General features: G+C 38.4%; 1 protein-coding gene across 3 annotated transcripts; it reads left to right on the plus strand.

Moving 5' to 3' along the window:
* Positions 1–48: 48 nt before the first annotated feature.
* LOC133529491 (zinc finger and BTB domain-containing protein 17-like) lies at positions 49–11,202 on the plus strand. Of its 3 annotated transcripts, none has more exons than XM_061867206.1 (12): positions 49–329; positions 509–680; positions 1,133–1,333; positions 1,616–1,750; positions 2,211–2,284; positions 2,617–2,807; positions 3,101–3,196; positions 4,444–4,911; positions 5,818–5,928; positions 6,593–6,798; positions 8,002–8,099; positions 9,150–11,202. In XM_061867206.1, the coding sequence occupies exons 1-12, from the start codon at positions 210–212 to the stop codon at positions 9,198–9,200; spliced, it is 1,923 nt and encodes a 640-aa protein (XP_061723190.1). In that variant the 5' UTR covers positions 49–209; the 3' UTR covers positions 9,201–11,202. The 3 variants fall into 3 exon arrangements, with proteins under 3 accessions (XP_061723190.1, XP_061723191.1, XP_061723192.1); XM_061867207.1 differs by having other exon boundaries at positions 53–329; positions 4,444–4,578; XM_061867208.1 differs by having other exon boundaries at positions 53–329; positions 4,777–4,911.
* The last annotated feature ends 5,806 nt before the right edge of the window (positions 11,203–17,008 follow it).

Genomic DNA, 17,008 nt, shown 5'->3' on the forward strand with positions numbered 1-17,008 from the left:
GTACTAAAGTTTAACTAAACTATTTTTTTTTTTGTAAGCTGTTACGATCTTGTTTTTTTTTATTCACATATCATGCGTGAATCGGAACTAATCTATCGACGCCGGCTTTATCCCGCCATTTTGGCATTGTAGTTTCCGGTTGACAAATTATGCAGTATTTTGTGATATTTTAGCGTGGATTCAGTGTTTCTCGTGATTTTTACACCAAAATGGATTGGCAATTAACCTGTCGAGTATGTCTAGAAACTGGTGATATGGTATCTTTATTTGATTGGGATGAAAATAACGAGCAACTCGGTGACAAGTACACTTACTGCTGTGGCGTGGAGGTATGTAAAAATTACCACACAAAATGGTTGCGATGGCCACCCCATTTATTTTTTCAAGCAATAATGTTGCTATTATTGTTTTATTTGTAGATTCAATGATTTCGCTGACATCCCTAAATTGTAAACCTTCAAAAATTTGGTATTTTGCAACAGAATGATGATGATTTTAATGTTTACAGGTGACGAAAAATGATTCTTTGCCCACGCTTATCTGTCTGAACTGCGTGGACCGTCTAACATTCGCGTTTCAGTTCAAACAGCAGTGTTTGTCGTCGAACGACACTTTGAAAGAATGTCTCGAGGAATTTATGAGGAGCTCTGCTGCTGTGACGGCTTCTTCGTCCAAGAAAAGTTAGTATGATGCACATTATTCCTCAAGTATTGGCCATTTAGCTCAATTTAGTACTCAAGCCCTTACTGGCTATGGCTACCTAAAGATATATCTATCTCCATCATTATACCTAAATAAATATTATGATCACTTTTCACATTTAAGTAACTCAATATTCAAATGATTAAAGAAAACTGTTGCTTCCATCACTATGGTAGCATGGTTTTCATCTGGGTTTCCATGGTTTTCTAATTTGTACCATATCAAGAGTATTTACAAAGTATTAATGAAATAATCCGACCACCATACTCTTCACTATGTTACTTGTATCCATGTAGTCCCTAAATTACCTACAAACCTTTTTTAATTTCATATAAATAAAAAAATTGTTGTCAGCTTTTTGAACAAAACTACTTCTGTGGACTTTTATTTATCAAGATTCTAACCAACATACATATGTGTGTTTTTCCAGCGGTAACAGAAACAGAAACAATAAGCATAAAGCAAGAAAATGGACTACTCCTGCAATATGAGCTGCCTGTGGAACATGACCCTCAGATCCAGTGGACACGGACACTCACCAAGACTCCTAACAATGCTGTGGTGACTAAGGCTCCCAAGCCGAGGAGCAGGGGACGGCCAAGGAAGTATCCTAACAAACAGGGTCAGATTGGTAAGTTTTTTGGTCTTCAATTTAGGAAACCTCTTAAACTTGGTTCAAGTTTCAAGTAAACTATCTATTTTCTCTCCGCCTTTAAGGGGAAGAAGCAGAGATCCATTGGCAGAATAGCAAAATACTAAATTCTTAAGCACATATTTCTCTTGGAACGTTGGAAGCAAGACATGAGTGGAAGCTTAACTCTTTGAATGCCACGCCTATTGTAATGCAGCTTTGTAAAAAACGAATTGTTCAAAGCATTTTTTTTGCAATATATTTATGTGTAAAAAATTTCAGATGTATCACCATACCAACGCAAGAAGCAGAAAGAACCTCAGAAAGAGCAGGAATCCCTCACATCACTGTTGGCTTCTGGCTCCCTGGACCTTAAGCAGGAGCCTGGAGAAGATGAGGAACCATTTGACAGTGCTGGTTAGTATTACTATAAAAATAGCCCACACAGAAGGGTATCGCAAACACACACGTAGCCATAAGCATTTCACATACCGAGCTTTATGGGGCCTCTTCCACGCTCGCTACGCGGCTCTTCCCTTGGCCCGCCTATTAATATTGAATTTTGGGCACTATTATTATCCGATTTTAGGATTTCACGAACTTACCCACCTAAGGTTCAAAGGTAAAGTAAGTAATTCCTAAATGGTTCAACAATTAAATTCCGTGACTGTATGTGTGTCTCTCTGTAAATGTTTTTTGAGGTGGTGCAATAAAGAGGATTTGTGTTGTATTGTAACTTCTTTATTTTTATTTTTTGCAAAACACATTTAGCCTGACTTTTCATGTCCGTTTTTAGTTCAGAGGGACCTTGAATGTGACGACCAATGTTATCACGACAAATGTTAAGACATGATAATAATGGATTATTTGTTTCCAGACTTTGCTGGAGGTGATGATCCTGATTTTGAACCTGATGAGGAAGCGGAATCTGATGGAGGCCTTAAAAAAGAGGTATGTAAAAAAACAGTAATATATTTTTCATCAGATTAATCAGGTACCACAAAACCAAAAGACTATATAATATAACTTCGGAGATGAGGTGTAAATCCTTGTATTTTTATAGCTCAGTTGACATGGGCTACATGTTAGACTGAGTAGAAATCACAGGTTAGATGAGTTTTTAACGCATTACTGTTAGCGCGAGCTACGCGTTACGCTCATAGCTGATGGCGTATTTTTTCCGTTTTGTAGCAAAAAGCGCTCACGAACAGAGAGCACGCTTAGCGCATCTGACAATAAATGTTACATAAAGTCAATAAAACTAACGTGACATTTTCAAACAGGTTACAACACCCCGTAAGCGGGGCCGGCCGCGCAAGGTGGTGGCGGAGAAAGCTGGAGAAGTTGACGACGGCGAGGACATGCTGCTGAAAGAAACCATCATGGCCTTCTCGGAGCCCATCCCGGACCACATCCTCAACCCTAAGCCACGGCAGAAATATGCCAGCAAGAAGCGATATGTTTATGAGAAAACGTGAGTAACTAATAGAAGTAAGGATACACCTGGCTCAAAGAGAGTATCACTGTCTTCTGAATCTATCTTGGTTAACATCTCCAATCTAAGCCAAACGTGTATAAGCAAAAAGCAATTTGATGATAAAGATGTTTGCGTCAATCCAATATTTGGCCATTTCTAAGTGCTCTCTGACTTATGTAATAATGTCATTTCTCCTTATTCTGTGGTAGTTTACCGGCTAAAGTATGAGTTATTAAATTTCGAATGATTTCCGGTTTTATATGTATTTGAAATAAGTTTGATATTTGCAGGCACACTTGCGAGACTTGCGGCTCCTCGTTCACGTCCAACGCGTCTCTGCAGGCGCACATTCGGCGCCATTTGGGCATCAAACCGTTTGTTTGCAGGTAACAATCAGTACCTAATAAAATCGAGTTATTGTTTGGTTACATTTTCTATTTTTCTTTTTTTTTATAGTCATTTTTTTTATATTGGTATTTGTATACCAACATATGTTTTTCTGAGCAAATGATTGATTAACCTTTCGAGACTCGTGGGCTCCCTGGGTAGCCGGCTTTGAAAAGTGCGAGATTTTGTAATCTCGCACTTTTAACAGTTAAAGATACTAAAGAACTAGTTATGAAGGTAAATTTGGTTTGTTTACATTATTTGCACTTTCTATTGAACATCAGTATACTAGACTATGGTGTCTGATTAATAGTGATAATGATAGTCATAGTTACAATAGTTGGGTGCGGGTGGGGTTGCCAACATGCAAAGTGATTAACGTAACGTACTGTAAACTACACCCGCGCCCAATAAGTGTTCCCACACGCGCTGCTTTTGAACGGACTAGATGAAAACATGTTGAGGACGCACCCGCACCCGATCTATTCGTTAAATGTCAATCTAGCTAAATTAATACAATACTGTAATTGTCACAAGTTATAGTTCATATATTTTACCCATATTACAAACGTTTATTAGCGTTACGCGCCCGTCAAAAATTAAAAAAATCGTCATATTGAATTTGATAAAACAATGAACAAGTTAGTGTCTCATTTAAATTTTGAGACATCACATAAATGAAAATACCGTCACTATGGACATAACAACTCCATTAATTGCAAGTGAATAGATAATTTGGCGGTTTTTAAGTCGCCATCAGATATATCAGCGGCCAAGATGGCCAAATATCTGAACACGCCTCTATTGTCATGGTGCTAGGGTGCATGTGCATGTTTAGATATTTTTGAGCACCTTGACGGCCCTGATATATCTGATGGCGACTGCACAATCAGATTTAAAACAGTGCCCTGAAATTAGATCTTGAATCAATTTTTTTACGCGCCTGTCTAAGAATAACTGTCTATTAAATATATTTTGCATTCTAACCGCGCTATCGGTCACACAAACCATTAGACTTACAAATAATCAAACAACCCTTATTGCATCGCAATACATTCTTCTTTTTGCACCTCAATATTAGTGTTACATATGGCACTGGAGTGCCTGAGTTTTGCGAGTCTAATACTAATATGTAAAAAATTTCAATTGAAACGTAATTTTTCCGCAATTCGACTTTGAAAATCTTAACACAGCCGTTGTGTAGTAAAAAACGCAAAACAATACAACCATGCGTAAAATTTCGTAGCGTGTGCGGGTATTCGTGCGTGCTCAACATGGAGCTCCGTCGCCACATGATGCGCCACACCGGCCAGCGGCCCTACAAGTGCCGCGTGTGCGACCGCCGCTTCGGCGACTTCGGCTCCAGGCAGAAACACGAGAGGCCAGTTCATCACTTATTAACTGTTATGGGTCGGTGTAGATGTAGTCGGCTGTTTAACGTTCTAATACCATTTGAACAGCCCACTACGCCATACCAAAACCCGGTTAAAAATAGTCCTAAAGCGTGTATGGGAACACAATGTAACGAGGGAAAAAAATGTTCCTTCAAATACCTATCGCTTACCCTGTGCCCTGACAGCGTATGTGGCTACTCGTGCGTGATGAAAGAAGCACTTAAGCGACACATGCTTCGGCACACCGGCGAGCGGCCCTACAAATGCCGCATATGCGACCGGCGATTTGGGGATTTCGGCACTAGGCAGAAACACGAGAGGTAAGTAATACTCGTGTTTGATGACTGAAGCGGTACTTTACAACGCTGAGCAACCCTACAAGTGCTGCATATGCGACCGGCGATTCGGGGATTTCGGCACTAGGCAGAAACACGAGAGGTAAGTAACACTCGTGTTTGATGACTTAAGCGGTACTTTACAACGACGAGCGGCCCTACAAATGCCGCATATGCGACCGCCGCTTTGGGGACTTCGGCACCAGGAAGAAACACGAGAGGTAACTAACACTCGTGTGTGATGACCTGATGACTGCAGCGACACTTTACAAGGGTGAGCGGCCCTAGAAGTGCCGCATATGCGACCTCTGCTTCGGGGACTTTGGCACTAGGCAGAAACACGAGAGGTAATTAACACTCGTGTGTGATGACTGAAGCGGTACTTTACAACGCCGAGCGGCTCTACAAGTGCCGCATATGCGACCGCTGCTTCGGGGACTTCGGCACTAGGCAGAAAAACGAGAACTCAACCCATGTCTGACGACTGACAAAGAATTGCCATACTTAGCAGTAATGGTTGTTGGGGCAGGAAGGTTCCGGCACCCACTGACGAATATATATATTAACACTTTCGTCGTGTCATAAAAAAGGCTAGGCTTTCCAAGTTGTCACCGGCAAGCTGTCTAAGACTAAACTAAACCATAACTCATACATTTATTCTCGGAAATCATCACATCAATGGACCTGCTGATGAAGACCATATTTTCTCAAGTCAGTTATTGTGATTAACGCATCCTTTTGCAATCTAATTTAGTATTTAGACACTGGTTATATCCCAAACTACAAACTGCATGTACTACATGAGAATCGAAATTGTGTTGAGTTTGTCAATGCATTTGCAGTTTAAATATTATATTAGACAAGAAACTAATAGATTTCTTTATAACGCAGGTTGCACATGGGCGTGCGTCCTTACCAATGCTCGTTGTGCGGCAAGGCATTCACCTATTCGTACGTGTTGGCTAACCATATGCTTACACATACTGGCGAGAAGAAATATGCGTAAGTATACATATTTTAATCAAACTACACATTTGTGCCACCATTATTACCCCAAACCAGAAAAGATACTGAGCATCTAATCACCTATATGACGATGGCGTTTGGCACCTTTTGTATTATATTCGTTATTGATTTCGTTTTAATTTATTTTTGTATGCACTTTGGGTACTGACTGCCTAAAATAAAAACTTTTTATTAATTATTTTATTTATAATCGTAAATAGCACTAAGTAAAAGATAAAAATGTCATTTCCTTCAGTGCTCGAGACCTAATCAAATCGGCATTTTTGGCATTCGCGACTGACACCGTAACTCCGAGGCTACTCGGTTCACGGCGGCAACTAGCCGCGTCCACACAGAGCGAGCATACGCGCGAGGCAACTTCCTCACGCACAATACGGCCAGTGTAGCCGCGCCTCGGCCGACGCGGCGCGCGCCTTCCCCACGCCCGAGCGAGCCGCCTCGGCCGAGGCGCGGCTACACTGGCCGTATTGTGCGTGAGGAAGTTGCCTCGCGCGTATGCTCGCTCGCTCGCTTTGTGTGGACCCGCCTAATGACGAAAGAAGTCAAATTATTCTAACTGTATTACATTAAAAGAGACGGGTCCTATATCTTTATACCTTTTAACATCTGTATTTTTATTAAAACCCTATTTATTTCTCAGATGCGAACCGTGTAACAAGAAATTCACAAAAGCCCACCACCTCAAGTACCACAACAAGGTGCACCACCAGGAACTCTACATCCAGCAACAGCTCGAGCTGGAAGCCAAGAAGATCAGGCAGCAGATCAACGTGTCTGGTCTATCTGGCGTTCTCTCCGGACAGATTGTGGACGGCGCCCTGCAACTTATACAGACTAATGAGGAAGGTATGTAACAACATGTCAAACTGTACTTCTAGCAACAGTTGGAAGCCAAGATCAGACAGCAGATCAACGTGTCTGCTTTAACTGGCGTTCTCTCCGGACAGATTGTGGACGGCGCCCTGCAGCTTATACAGACTAATGAGGAAGGTATGTAACATATCAAACTGTACTTCTAGCAACAGCTAGAAGCCAAGATCAGACAGCAGATCAACGTGTCTGGTCTATCTGGCGTTCTCTCCGGGCAAATTGTGGACGGCGCCCTGCAGCTTATACAGACTAATGAGGAAGGTATGTAACAACATGTCAAACTGTACTTCTAGCAACAGTTGGAAGCCAAGATCAGACAGCAGATCAACGTGTCTGCTTTAACTGGCGTTCTCTCCGGACAGATTGTGGACGGCGACTTGCAGCTTATACAGGCTAATGAGAAAGGTATGTAACAACTTGTCCAACTGTACTTCTAGCAACAGTTAGAAGCCAAGATCAGACAGCAGATCAACGTGTCTGGTCTATTTGGCGTTCTCTCCGGACAGATTGTGGACGGCGCCTTGCAGCTTATACAGGCTAATGAGGAAGGTATGTAACAACTTGTCCAACTGTACTTCTAGCAACAGTTAGAAGCCAAGATCAGACAGCAGATAAACGTGTCTGGTCTATCTGGCGTTCCCTCCGGACAGATTGTGGACGGCGCCTTGCAGCTTATACAGGCTAATGAGGAAGGTATGTAACAACTTGTCCAACTGTACTTCTAGCAACAGTTAGAAGCCAAGATCAGACAGCAGATCAACGTGTCTGGTCTATCTGGCGTTCCCTCCGGACAGATTGTGGACGGCGCCTTGCAGCTTATACAGGCTAATGAGGAAGGTATGTAACAACTTGTCCAACTGTACTTCTAGCAACAGTTAGAAGCCAAGATCAGACAGCAGATCAACGTGTCTGGTCTATCTGGCGCTCTCTCCGGACAGATTATGGACAGGGCCTGCAGCTCATACAGACATCATGAGGAAAATATGTAGTTTCAGAATCGATAGCTGATAAGTTCAACTTCATTAAGAGGCAATTTTCGTGTCAATAACCAGTTGCAGATGAGTGCTGCACTAAATGTTAGTACTAATTTAATATTAAAGTGATGGTACATGAAAAATCATGACGTTATTTTTAACAATTGTTCGTATCGTATTTACACATTGTAAGTTTGTTCGTCAGACGGCGAGCAGGAGCTACAAATGCACGTGGTGGAGGAGGCGGACCCCGAGGACAGCGAGGCCAAGGAGACCGACCGCGCCGTCGCCGGCATGCAAGCGGTATGTTCATCATTTCATCATATGATATGATATAATATGATATCACATAATATGATATCACATAATATGTTATGACATAATATGACATGAAGCATTTAAACTTCTAAGGCCCGCTATTAAAAATTGCCCGTTGAATCTGAAACCAATGTAAAGGAAATTTGGTTAAATTTCTATTATTTTCAAATAGAATAAAATGCAACTTTGTTCCAATTCAAAATGGTTTAATTTACATTGAAGTAATTAGTACTGCGGTAGAAACGTGGGCTTTACGAGGGTAGGACGACTCCTTAGTTAGTCCGATGATTGCTATGTTAGACTGCAACTTGTACATTTAGGTATATTGTATTTTATTTTCGTCTCCTTCGTATTTTCGTTTTTCTTAAAATATGTTAATGTGAATGATATGTTATTTCGTTACTTTTCTGTCGCAAAGTGCAAATTAATTAATTCAATTAACATAATTTCCTGCTATGTATTCTTTTAATATTTGTTAAATTTTATCTATTAATAGCTTAAGTCTAAATGTCCTACTGTACCTATATTGTTTGTCCTAAGATACTGGAATAAGCGGTGGTTACCTATAATTGGACAAACATCTACCCTTAATGTTATGTAAGCTACAGATTATTATTTCATGATGTATTGTCTGTTGGTGATCCTAAATAAATAAATAAAAAGATGATACTATTGTGGGGCCAAAGTCAACCTGCAGGTGGGGCACTAAAAATAAAGGGAGAAGGCTGCAGCACGCGCCGTAAACTGTAATAGGTACCATTTTTTAACCCCCTATGCAAAAACAGGTGTGTTATATGTTTGACGCCAATGTCTGTCTGTCTGTTTGTGGCATCGTAGCCCTCCAGCGTATGGACCGATATCGATGCAGTTCTTTTTACCTGTAAATGAGTTTCCTTGCGGTGGTGCTTAGCTATGTTTGATACCAAATGATGTTAAAAATTTTCGGCATAAAATTGTTTTTTTTTTTACCATATAGCATTGCCATATAGGGGGTTTTTATTTTTTGTTTAAACAACAAAATACTGTTTGTTACAGGTCGTGTTAGACAGCGAATTCTCTATGGAAGAAGACGACAAGACGCAGTAAATAATAGAATCACTGTAATATTAAATAATCTGTTAGTTAGACGTAATAAAAGTAAAGCCCCATCGCATACACGCAACCATGAGGTTGTTGCTAATTATTTCCATTGGATATACAGGTGGCTCCCACCATGGGGCTTTAAATGCAGGGCTAGATCCTGTTCGCTACACTGAGCTACTTCTATTGTGGGACCGACCTCGGAATATCGAATGGGTTTCGGCTTTTCATACATTTTGGCTGATCAGCATAAGCTTTTTGGTGCGGGAATGATTTCATGTATTTATAATTTTGTTTATATAAAATAATTACCAAACTATGAATTAGTAATAGTTAGCTCCAAATGTGCTATAAAATGTGAAAATACTATCGGTTTTTATAGTTTTTACCTAGTTTTTTGGCTCGTGTAAAATATTCTCGCACCAAAAACCCCAATGTATGCTGATCAGATGTCGATGTCTTCTATGGAAAAGTAAAAAAAAAACACATTTCAGGGTTGGTCCCAGTAGCTCTACTCACTAGCATACTGTATAATTGAATTGCCTCACATGTTGGTCAAGTTCAGAGCCGGATTGTCTAGCTCTGATAAATTCAGACCTGGTGTCTATGCGCAAGCATATTTGTAAACTCTGACCACGCTTACTTTGCATAAACTTGGCAGTTAGAATGCATACATGCCCCTATTAACACCTTACTTAACGTAGCACGTGACATGAAAACTTAGCGTGGTCCAACTCTAAAATAAATTTAACCCTTAAGTGCATAGTGTTGCCAAATGTCTACAGAGCATTAGACAGCTTACAGATTTTAAAAATCGAATCATAATTTTTAGTCTTTTATTATTATTATTTTGATCGTAAATTAATACACTTTCAGATGTTTTATTCAAATTTGCGCAATATTTTAGTTTTAAAAAATTACATTAGTTTTAAGACGAAATGGCGGAAAATTTGGAAAATCTCTAAAAGTTAGTGATTTTTAGTACAAGTGATTTAGGCGGTTTTTTTCGGGGTTTGCAATTATTTTATATTTAAAATCATTATCATAGGTATATCACAAGTAGTGTACCTACTGAAAATTATATATTTACATAAATATGATTTAGCCTATGTAAATTCTAACACTGATTTAGCAGTAAAGTCGATGTTTTTTTATTTTTTCCAGAATCAGTAAACAATTATGTAATACATATATTAATTTCAGGCAAAAAGAAAAAAATCATGCATTTAAGGGTTAAATCAAAATGTCTATGACCAAAAAAAAACAAATTACCGTGACTATTACCTTGACCACCACGGTAATCTGTCAGATAGAATAGATAAATTCAGATCTAAGTGTCTATGAAATATAATTGTGTTATAAAGTAAGGGCGCTAAGCAGAACTTCGTACACAGTCCAGCCTGTTGCTATCTCTATCGCACGTGCATATTTATACTGCTGTCCCGCTCGCACAGTGTCATTGTCCACCGGCGCCAGATAGGAAATGGCGGGCATTGTACGAAATTCTTCGTGCATAGCGTCCTTTCTTTAGCAATATTCCCGTTAGTTCCTTGTGGGGTCAAATGGTAAACCAATTTCCATTTTAGTTTTTTTCAGTTTTATTTTTCTGTAGTAAATCTTTTAAAACTTAATGATAAAATGGTAATAAATGGGGACTATCGGGACGATGGACCTAATCCATATTTAATCATTATTCAGTTTCTGAAATCGAGGTGATGTTCGACATTTTTATCAATTCATAACATGACAGCTATATGTATTTTATAGGTCATGTTATGTCGAATATTGCTCTTGGCAATCAAACATGACATTTTATTACATTTGTAAATATTTCATTGCATTTTATAATTTGAAATGTCATACTTTTATTTTATACAATAAGTAAATGCCTAAAATTAGGTATGTTATGTATTGACGTAGTATAAATTAATAAACAAGTTATTTTATTGTATATAGTCGGTTACTGTTATCTGTGTGTAACTTTTAAATAATACAATCATGGAGCAAACGTGTATGTTTTTTAATGTCCTTTTATATAGACTACACCAATCTAGACAGTTCGACAAAAAAACTACCTTGGCCACGTCTAGTTTGTGATCGATAGATAGTTTTAATATATCTACTTTATTCTAATATTCGCAAAGTAGTAAAACAAAATGTCGAACGTTGGCGATAATTCATAAATGGCTTTTACTCGTCGCTAATATGGAGGGTAGAACTAAGGAGAACAATCTATGTGTATGAAAAGTGTCCATCAAAAACACTTAAATTCAGCGCAAACCAAATTTAGAATTTGATAAAAAAATTCAAATCACTGACAGCGTACTTCACTGCGTCCATATCATCTAACTTCATGTTATGTTCATGTCATATAGACATATATTAGGTATGTGGTGGAAACTGTATTGGTTTATGAATTATGTATTGTGCCCAAATAAACAAACATTAAAACATGTCATGTCCTTGTGCTACCCTAGCGCTACGGAGAGATTTCGAACTATTATTTACAACTGCCAGCTGAACACTTTATCAGCAACAGTTCTCCCATAAGAGATTGTTCTCCTTACCTGTACCTTCCTTCATACTAGGTCTATGACAAATGTCATATAAAAAATATTAAATGAAATCATTTCGGTGTATTGTGGCGCCACCTATTTAATGTTTTTTTATGGACACTTCATATATAGAGATTGTCAATCAATCAATTTTTCGTGTTATGGCTCCATCAAGGTGTTGATAAATTTTGTAAACTTACGACAGTTATGACAAACGTCGCATAGGTAGTACGTGTCAACCAAAGAGTAAAGTATACAGGATGTAAGCGTTAAATTGTAGCCAGGCGATAATTTCGTAAATATATAATGAGTAAAATTACATTAATAATTTATTAACTAAAAGCAGAAATATCCCAAACATTAACTTCAAACCCTCCCATACATTTAGTACGCCGTTCGTTGAAAGACTACTTTATACAATCTAGTAATTTCACCGTTGTCAAATTATTCATGAATTGTTTTATTTTATCCACTTTTTCAAATCCCGTTTATTATTTTATCACACTTTATTCGTGCAAATAATGAATCTCAAGCAGTTTTATCGCTTACGACACCGACGTTCTTTGAGGGGTGAGTCATACTAAATGTATGGGAGCATTTAAACTTAATATTTTTAATATTACTACTTTTATTAAAAATAAAATGTTAATGTAATATTAGTCATTAGGCGGGTCCACACAGAGCGAGCACATGCGCGCGTTTTCCTCACCTGAGCGCGTCGCCGCGGCCGAGGCACGTCTACATTGGCTGGTTTGTGCGTGAGGAAATTGCCTCACGCAAATGTTCGCTCTGTGTGCACCCATCTATAAATTAGGTAACGCACTTCCGATATCAATTTAAAGTTTTCTGATATCTGTTATATTTACGGAATAATCGCCTGGCTACACTTAACGATTACACCCTGTATAGGTGTCAATGCTCTACGAAGCCGAAATTAGCCGTCTCTTTCATTTCTTTCAATCCAATATTTATCGACAGTGCAAAACTTTTTTTTTTATGAAAGAGAAGGCAAACAAGCAGATGGATCACCTGATGGTAAGCGATTACCGCTGTCCATGGACATCTGCAACACCAGAGGGGTTGCAAGTGCGTTGCCGGAATTTAAGATGGGACTACGCTCTTTTCTTGCAGGTTTGAAGGTTGTATCGGTCCAGAAATACCTTAGGCGACAGTTCATTCCACAGTTTAGCTGTGCGAGGTAGAAAGTTATATGTACACCTTAATATACGGGCAATAAGGTCGTGTATACATATTGTTGGGACTTTGTTTATTTCGATATTTTCAGACGTGACTAAAACCGGTTTAGGGAACGTAATTTTTCCCTCCGTATCCTTCCAAACTACGTTCACCATCGTTCACATTAAATGCAATGCAATTTACTAAATAAGTCCACTAGAGAAATGTAAATAAAATAAAGATGGGAATCGAGCGCAGGCACCCAAACGTTCCCAACATTTGCTCCTTAAATATTACATGACGGCCAGATGTCACGGGGCAAAATACCGCAAATATACAGTGTTTTGGCAAAAGCGTAAAATAGAGATAGTCCACGAATGTAAATGTCGATCTAAGGAATAAATTTGGGACAGGAACTTTATATCAATGCGTATAGGTATATATGCGGCATGCGCACGCAATTTACGTTCAGAGTCATAAGAACCCACCGTCTAAAAGCGATTCGGCTGCACGTTTGCCTCCTACATTATCATTATCATGGCAGAATACCGGGCACAATACCTCGGTTCCCCGGGGTCTCTCCCAGAAGTCGTCGGCAACATCAAGGGTCTGCTAGGCTTCCTGGTAGAGTTGGGTTGGCAGGAGTAGTGCCGTCAACCCACCATCACGCAAAATAGGCGCGAATTGCGACGTCGAGTTGCGGAAACCTAGCCCGCGAATACGAATAACGAATATCATTATCATGAAAACAAAACAAAGGTGATAAAATATATGACACCAACTGTCTGTTGATCGGTCACAGGGTTCTTTTGGGTATAGGGTATAGGTACTGTAGTACTCGTACTTAGCTGTAGCAAGTAATAATAACTCGGGGCTTACCAGTAAGTTGACAGAAACATTTAGTACAATACCTGTGCAATTTGTTATGGACCAAGTAGCATACCAACTCACTTAAACCGAAGTAACTACTGCCTACTTAAAATATTTGCGGTTTGTTTCATTCCCTCTCAAACCTACTTCTACTTCGGAAATTCTCGTATATCCGAGCATCTGCCAACAACTTTATTATAAAACTTTGAGAACCGCCCAATTTTTTCTCCCCACTCGTAATAAGCGCATTAAGGCTGGAAAAATTTAAACTCTGCCCGAAACTTTGGGCGTTTTCTTTTTTACATTAAGGACAAAAAGAAAAAGAGAGCCTACTTAGAAGGGTGGCTCAAAGTTTTAATATTGCCAGACATTCCCTCATATCCTCGAAAACAATATACAACAGCCTTTAATTTCTTGGGTTTAAAGTTTAAATTTGCACGCTAAAATGTGTTTGTAGTAGCATTGTTAGGTTTGTGCATTTTTAATGCAAGCAGTATATATGTGATGCTTAGCGTTAGCGAATTTAAGAGGCGATAGGGAGCGTTTCGTTTTTTCGTGTGTTACCTATTTTTAAATTCGTCAACACTTGTATGGGACGAGTAATTGAATTGAGAAAGGGCGTTTCTCCGTCAAATCCAACTTTTTGGAGTGTCACTTCATTTATCCAACTAATCCAACGTGCTGAACTGGAAGAGCTTATACGTATGATAATGACAATGAAATACTCCGCTAAAGCTATGACAACGCATAATTTTATACTTATGGAAAATACCACGGAAAGTTGCCTGTTTTGCTATTGAATGTACTCAGTTGTAGATACCTACGATACGTAAAACAGAGATTTATTAGTCCGAAGCTTTCCTTCAAGAGGAAATAAAACTATTTAATCCTAATAAGACGTAATTTCCTCTATGGGAAAAATCAGACAAAAGTAAAATTAGTTATTAGAAGTACCTAGTGTGCAATTCTTTTTTACTGTGTATCTGAACGGAGCTTGGAGCGAGAGCATAAAATTTGAAAAACTACCGATATGATGAATTAGTGACTGCAGAATTGATTTGGGTAGGTAGAGTTAGACCAAAATAAGTCTGCAACTATTCGATAGCACACGCAGTGCAAGTGTTATTTATACGTCATAATTTTTTCATAGAAGTTTGATATTTCAAATAACACTTGCACTGCATGTCCTAGATTCTAGAATAGGTACACGAACTCAAACATGTATCTGCAACATGTAAACATAACCGCACAAAAAAAATCGCAACATAGACAAAAAGCTCCCCATTCGTGTCGTTTTCATTTCAGGGGTAGCTGACAACTCCGTCCGCGCGTGCGTTTTATTTCTGATTTTTTTTTTTTTTTTTTTTTATACCTATTCGTGAGGGGTGTTTTGGGATTAGTGCAGGCGCGACTGCGATGGTAATTCGGTGTTAGAATGAACGCGTCTAGCGATCGAACTTTGAGGGATTTTGCCGGTAATTGAAACTGAAAAATAGTTGATTTTTGTAACGCATATTGTCTGAGTTAAATAAGTACCTAGTAACTTTTCTTATGTAGGAATAATTGGTTGGCATAAAGTAAAGCTTTCTTATAACTTATAAGCGTGCTTATAACAAAGGCATAATTTTCGATAATTTTAGAGGCTGCACCTCGACCTCGGATATAGGTACCAGGTTCAGATATATACCAGTTCAGAAAACTTTTGGCCCGATCCTTACGAGCGAGCTAAACTCCGCCTCCCATATAGATAATCAATTACAATGCATTTAGAATTCGTTATCTTAATAATGAAAAGGGTAAAAGCAGGTAATGTGACAAACAATAAGTAGTAAGGACAGTTTATTAGTTGTTGTTGTTTAGGCTAAACTTCACCTCCTCATTAAGATAACCAATTAGAATGCATTTAGGATTCCTTATCTTAGTTTGCAAATGCCGGTCACTACAAAGACAATGGACAACAGTAAACGTTACCTGAACTAATGTTTTCTTCGTCTCCTACTTTTTTTTTAAGTGCCATACTTTTGGTTGTCTGATCTTTTGTGTTATCGCCTGCAAGACGTTTAAAAGATTTTCGCCCTTAAGGTGGTGGATAATTTTTATGGCACAGACTATGAAAGTGTTATTTAAACGTCATAATTTCATAGTTGTTTGATTGAACGGATGTGCAAGTTGCGGAAAGTTTCCAAAAAGTAGAAAAAGTTCTCAGAAATTTCAGGAAAATTTCACAGGGAAACTTTCATTTAAAAAATGTTAAATTTCGACTGCAATATAAAAAAATATGAGCACCCACTTCACGAAAATTATCCAAATGGAAATTCCGCAATTTGGAAACTTCCTGATGGCATATCGATCAGTAGTTACAACCACGTTAAAACAAGATAGTATTACAATTAAGTAATACTAATTAATAATAGTAATTTTATGATTAGATTTATTAATTTTTAGATTTTAAGTTTTATAGGTTATATAATGTGTAAATGAATGTTATTAAATACAATTCAAGCAGCCATATTAAGTAATATATTTATTTTAATCTGACCTAACATGCTCTATAAATAAAGTAGCTATTTATAATATAACTTACTTTGTTATATAAAGAACGTTATTATTATATATTTCTTTTATATCCAAGTTTTTCATCATAATTTTCCCCAATACAGCCGGAGCCTCGTAAACCGGCAACAATCTCCTACACACTGTAGGAACGTTAACAATGTTATTTTCTACTTATTACTCGTAAATATCTCCATCAATCCATAAATTTTATGAATACCGATTCCTCCCCGAGTATTTTGTCGTCACAAAAAATATGTTAAGACAGTAGCTAGCCAGCCAGAATGATTAAGAGGCAAATTCAAACTTACACCTGACCAAAACGATATCTAAATGATGTTATTTTGTTATTACTCTGTGCGTCTTGCTCGTGCTAATACATTTACGGGCAAGTCCGAGCAAAATGAACGCGAGAATGGTAACTAAATGTCATCACTTAGACGTCGTTTTCCTCCTCCTCTCACTCTCCTCTAATACGCTGCTTGGAAATTGCTAGTATGTTTTATTTATTCGAGTTCGTACTGTTCTTAGCGCTACGCCGTAGCCGATATTTTCCGTTTTGTAGCGAATAGCGAAAACTCTTCGTAGCGCATTGCTACGCATCCCTTTATTATTCGCATTAGTGCTACGAAAGAGTTAACAAGGCACGATTCTGATTTT

This window comes from Cydia pomonella, chromosome 21 (assembly GCF_033807575.1).
Source record: "Cydia pomonella isolate Wapato2018A chromosome 21, ilCydPomo1, whole genome shotgun sequence".
Classification (NCBI taxonomy): Eukaryota; Metazoa; Arthropoda; class Insecta; order Lepidoptera; family Tortricidae; genus Cydia; species Cydia pomonella.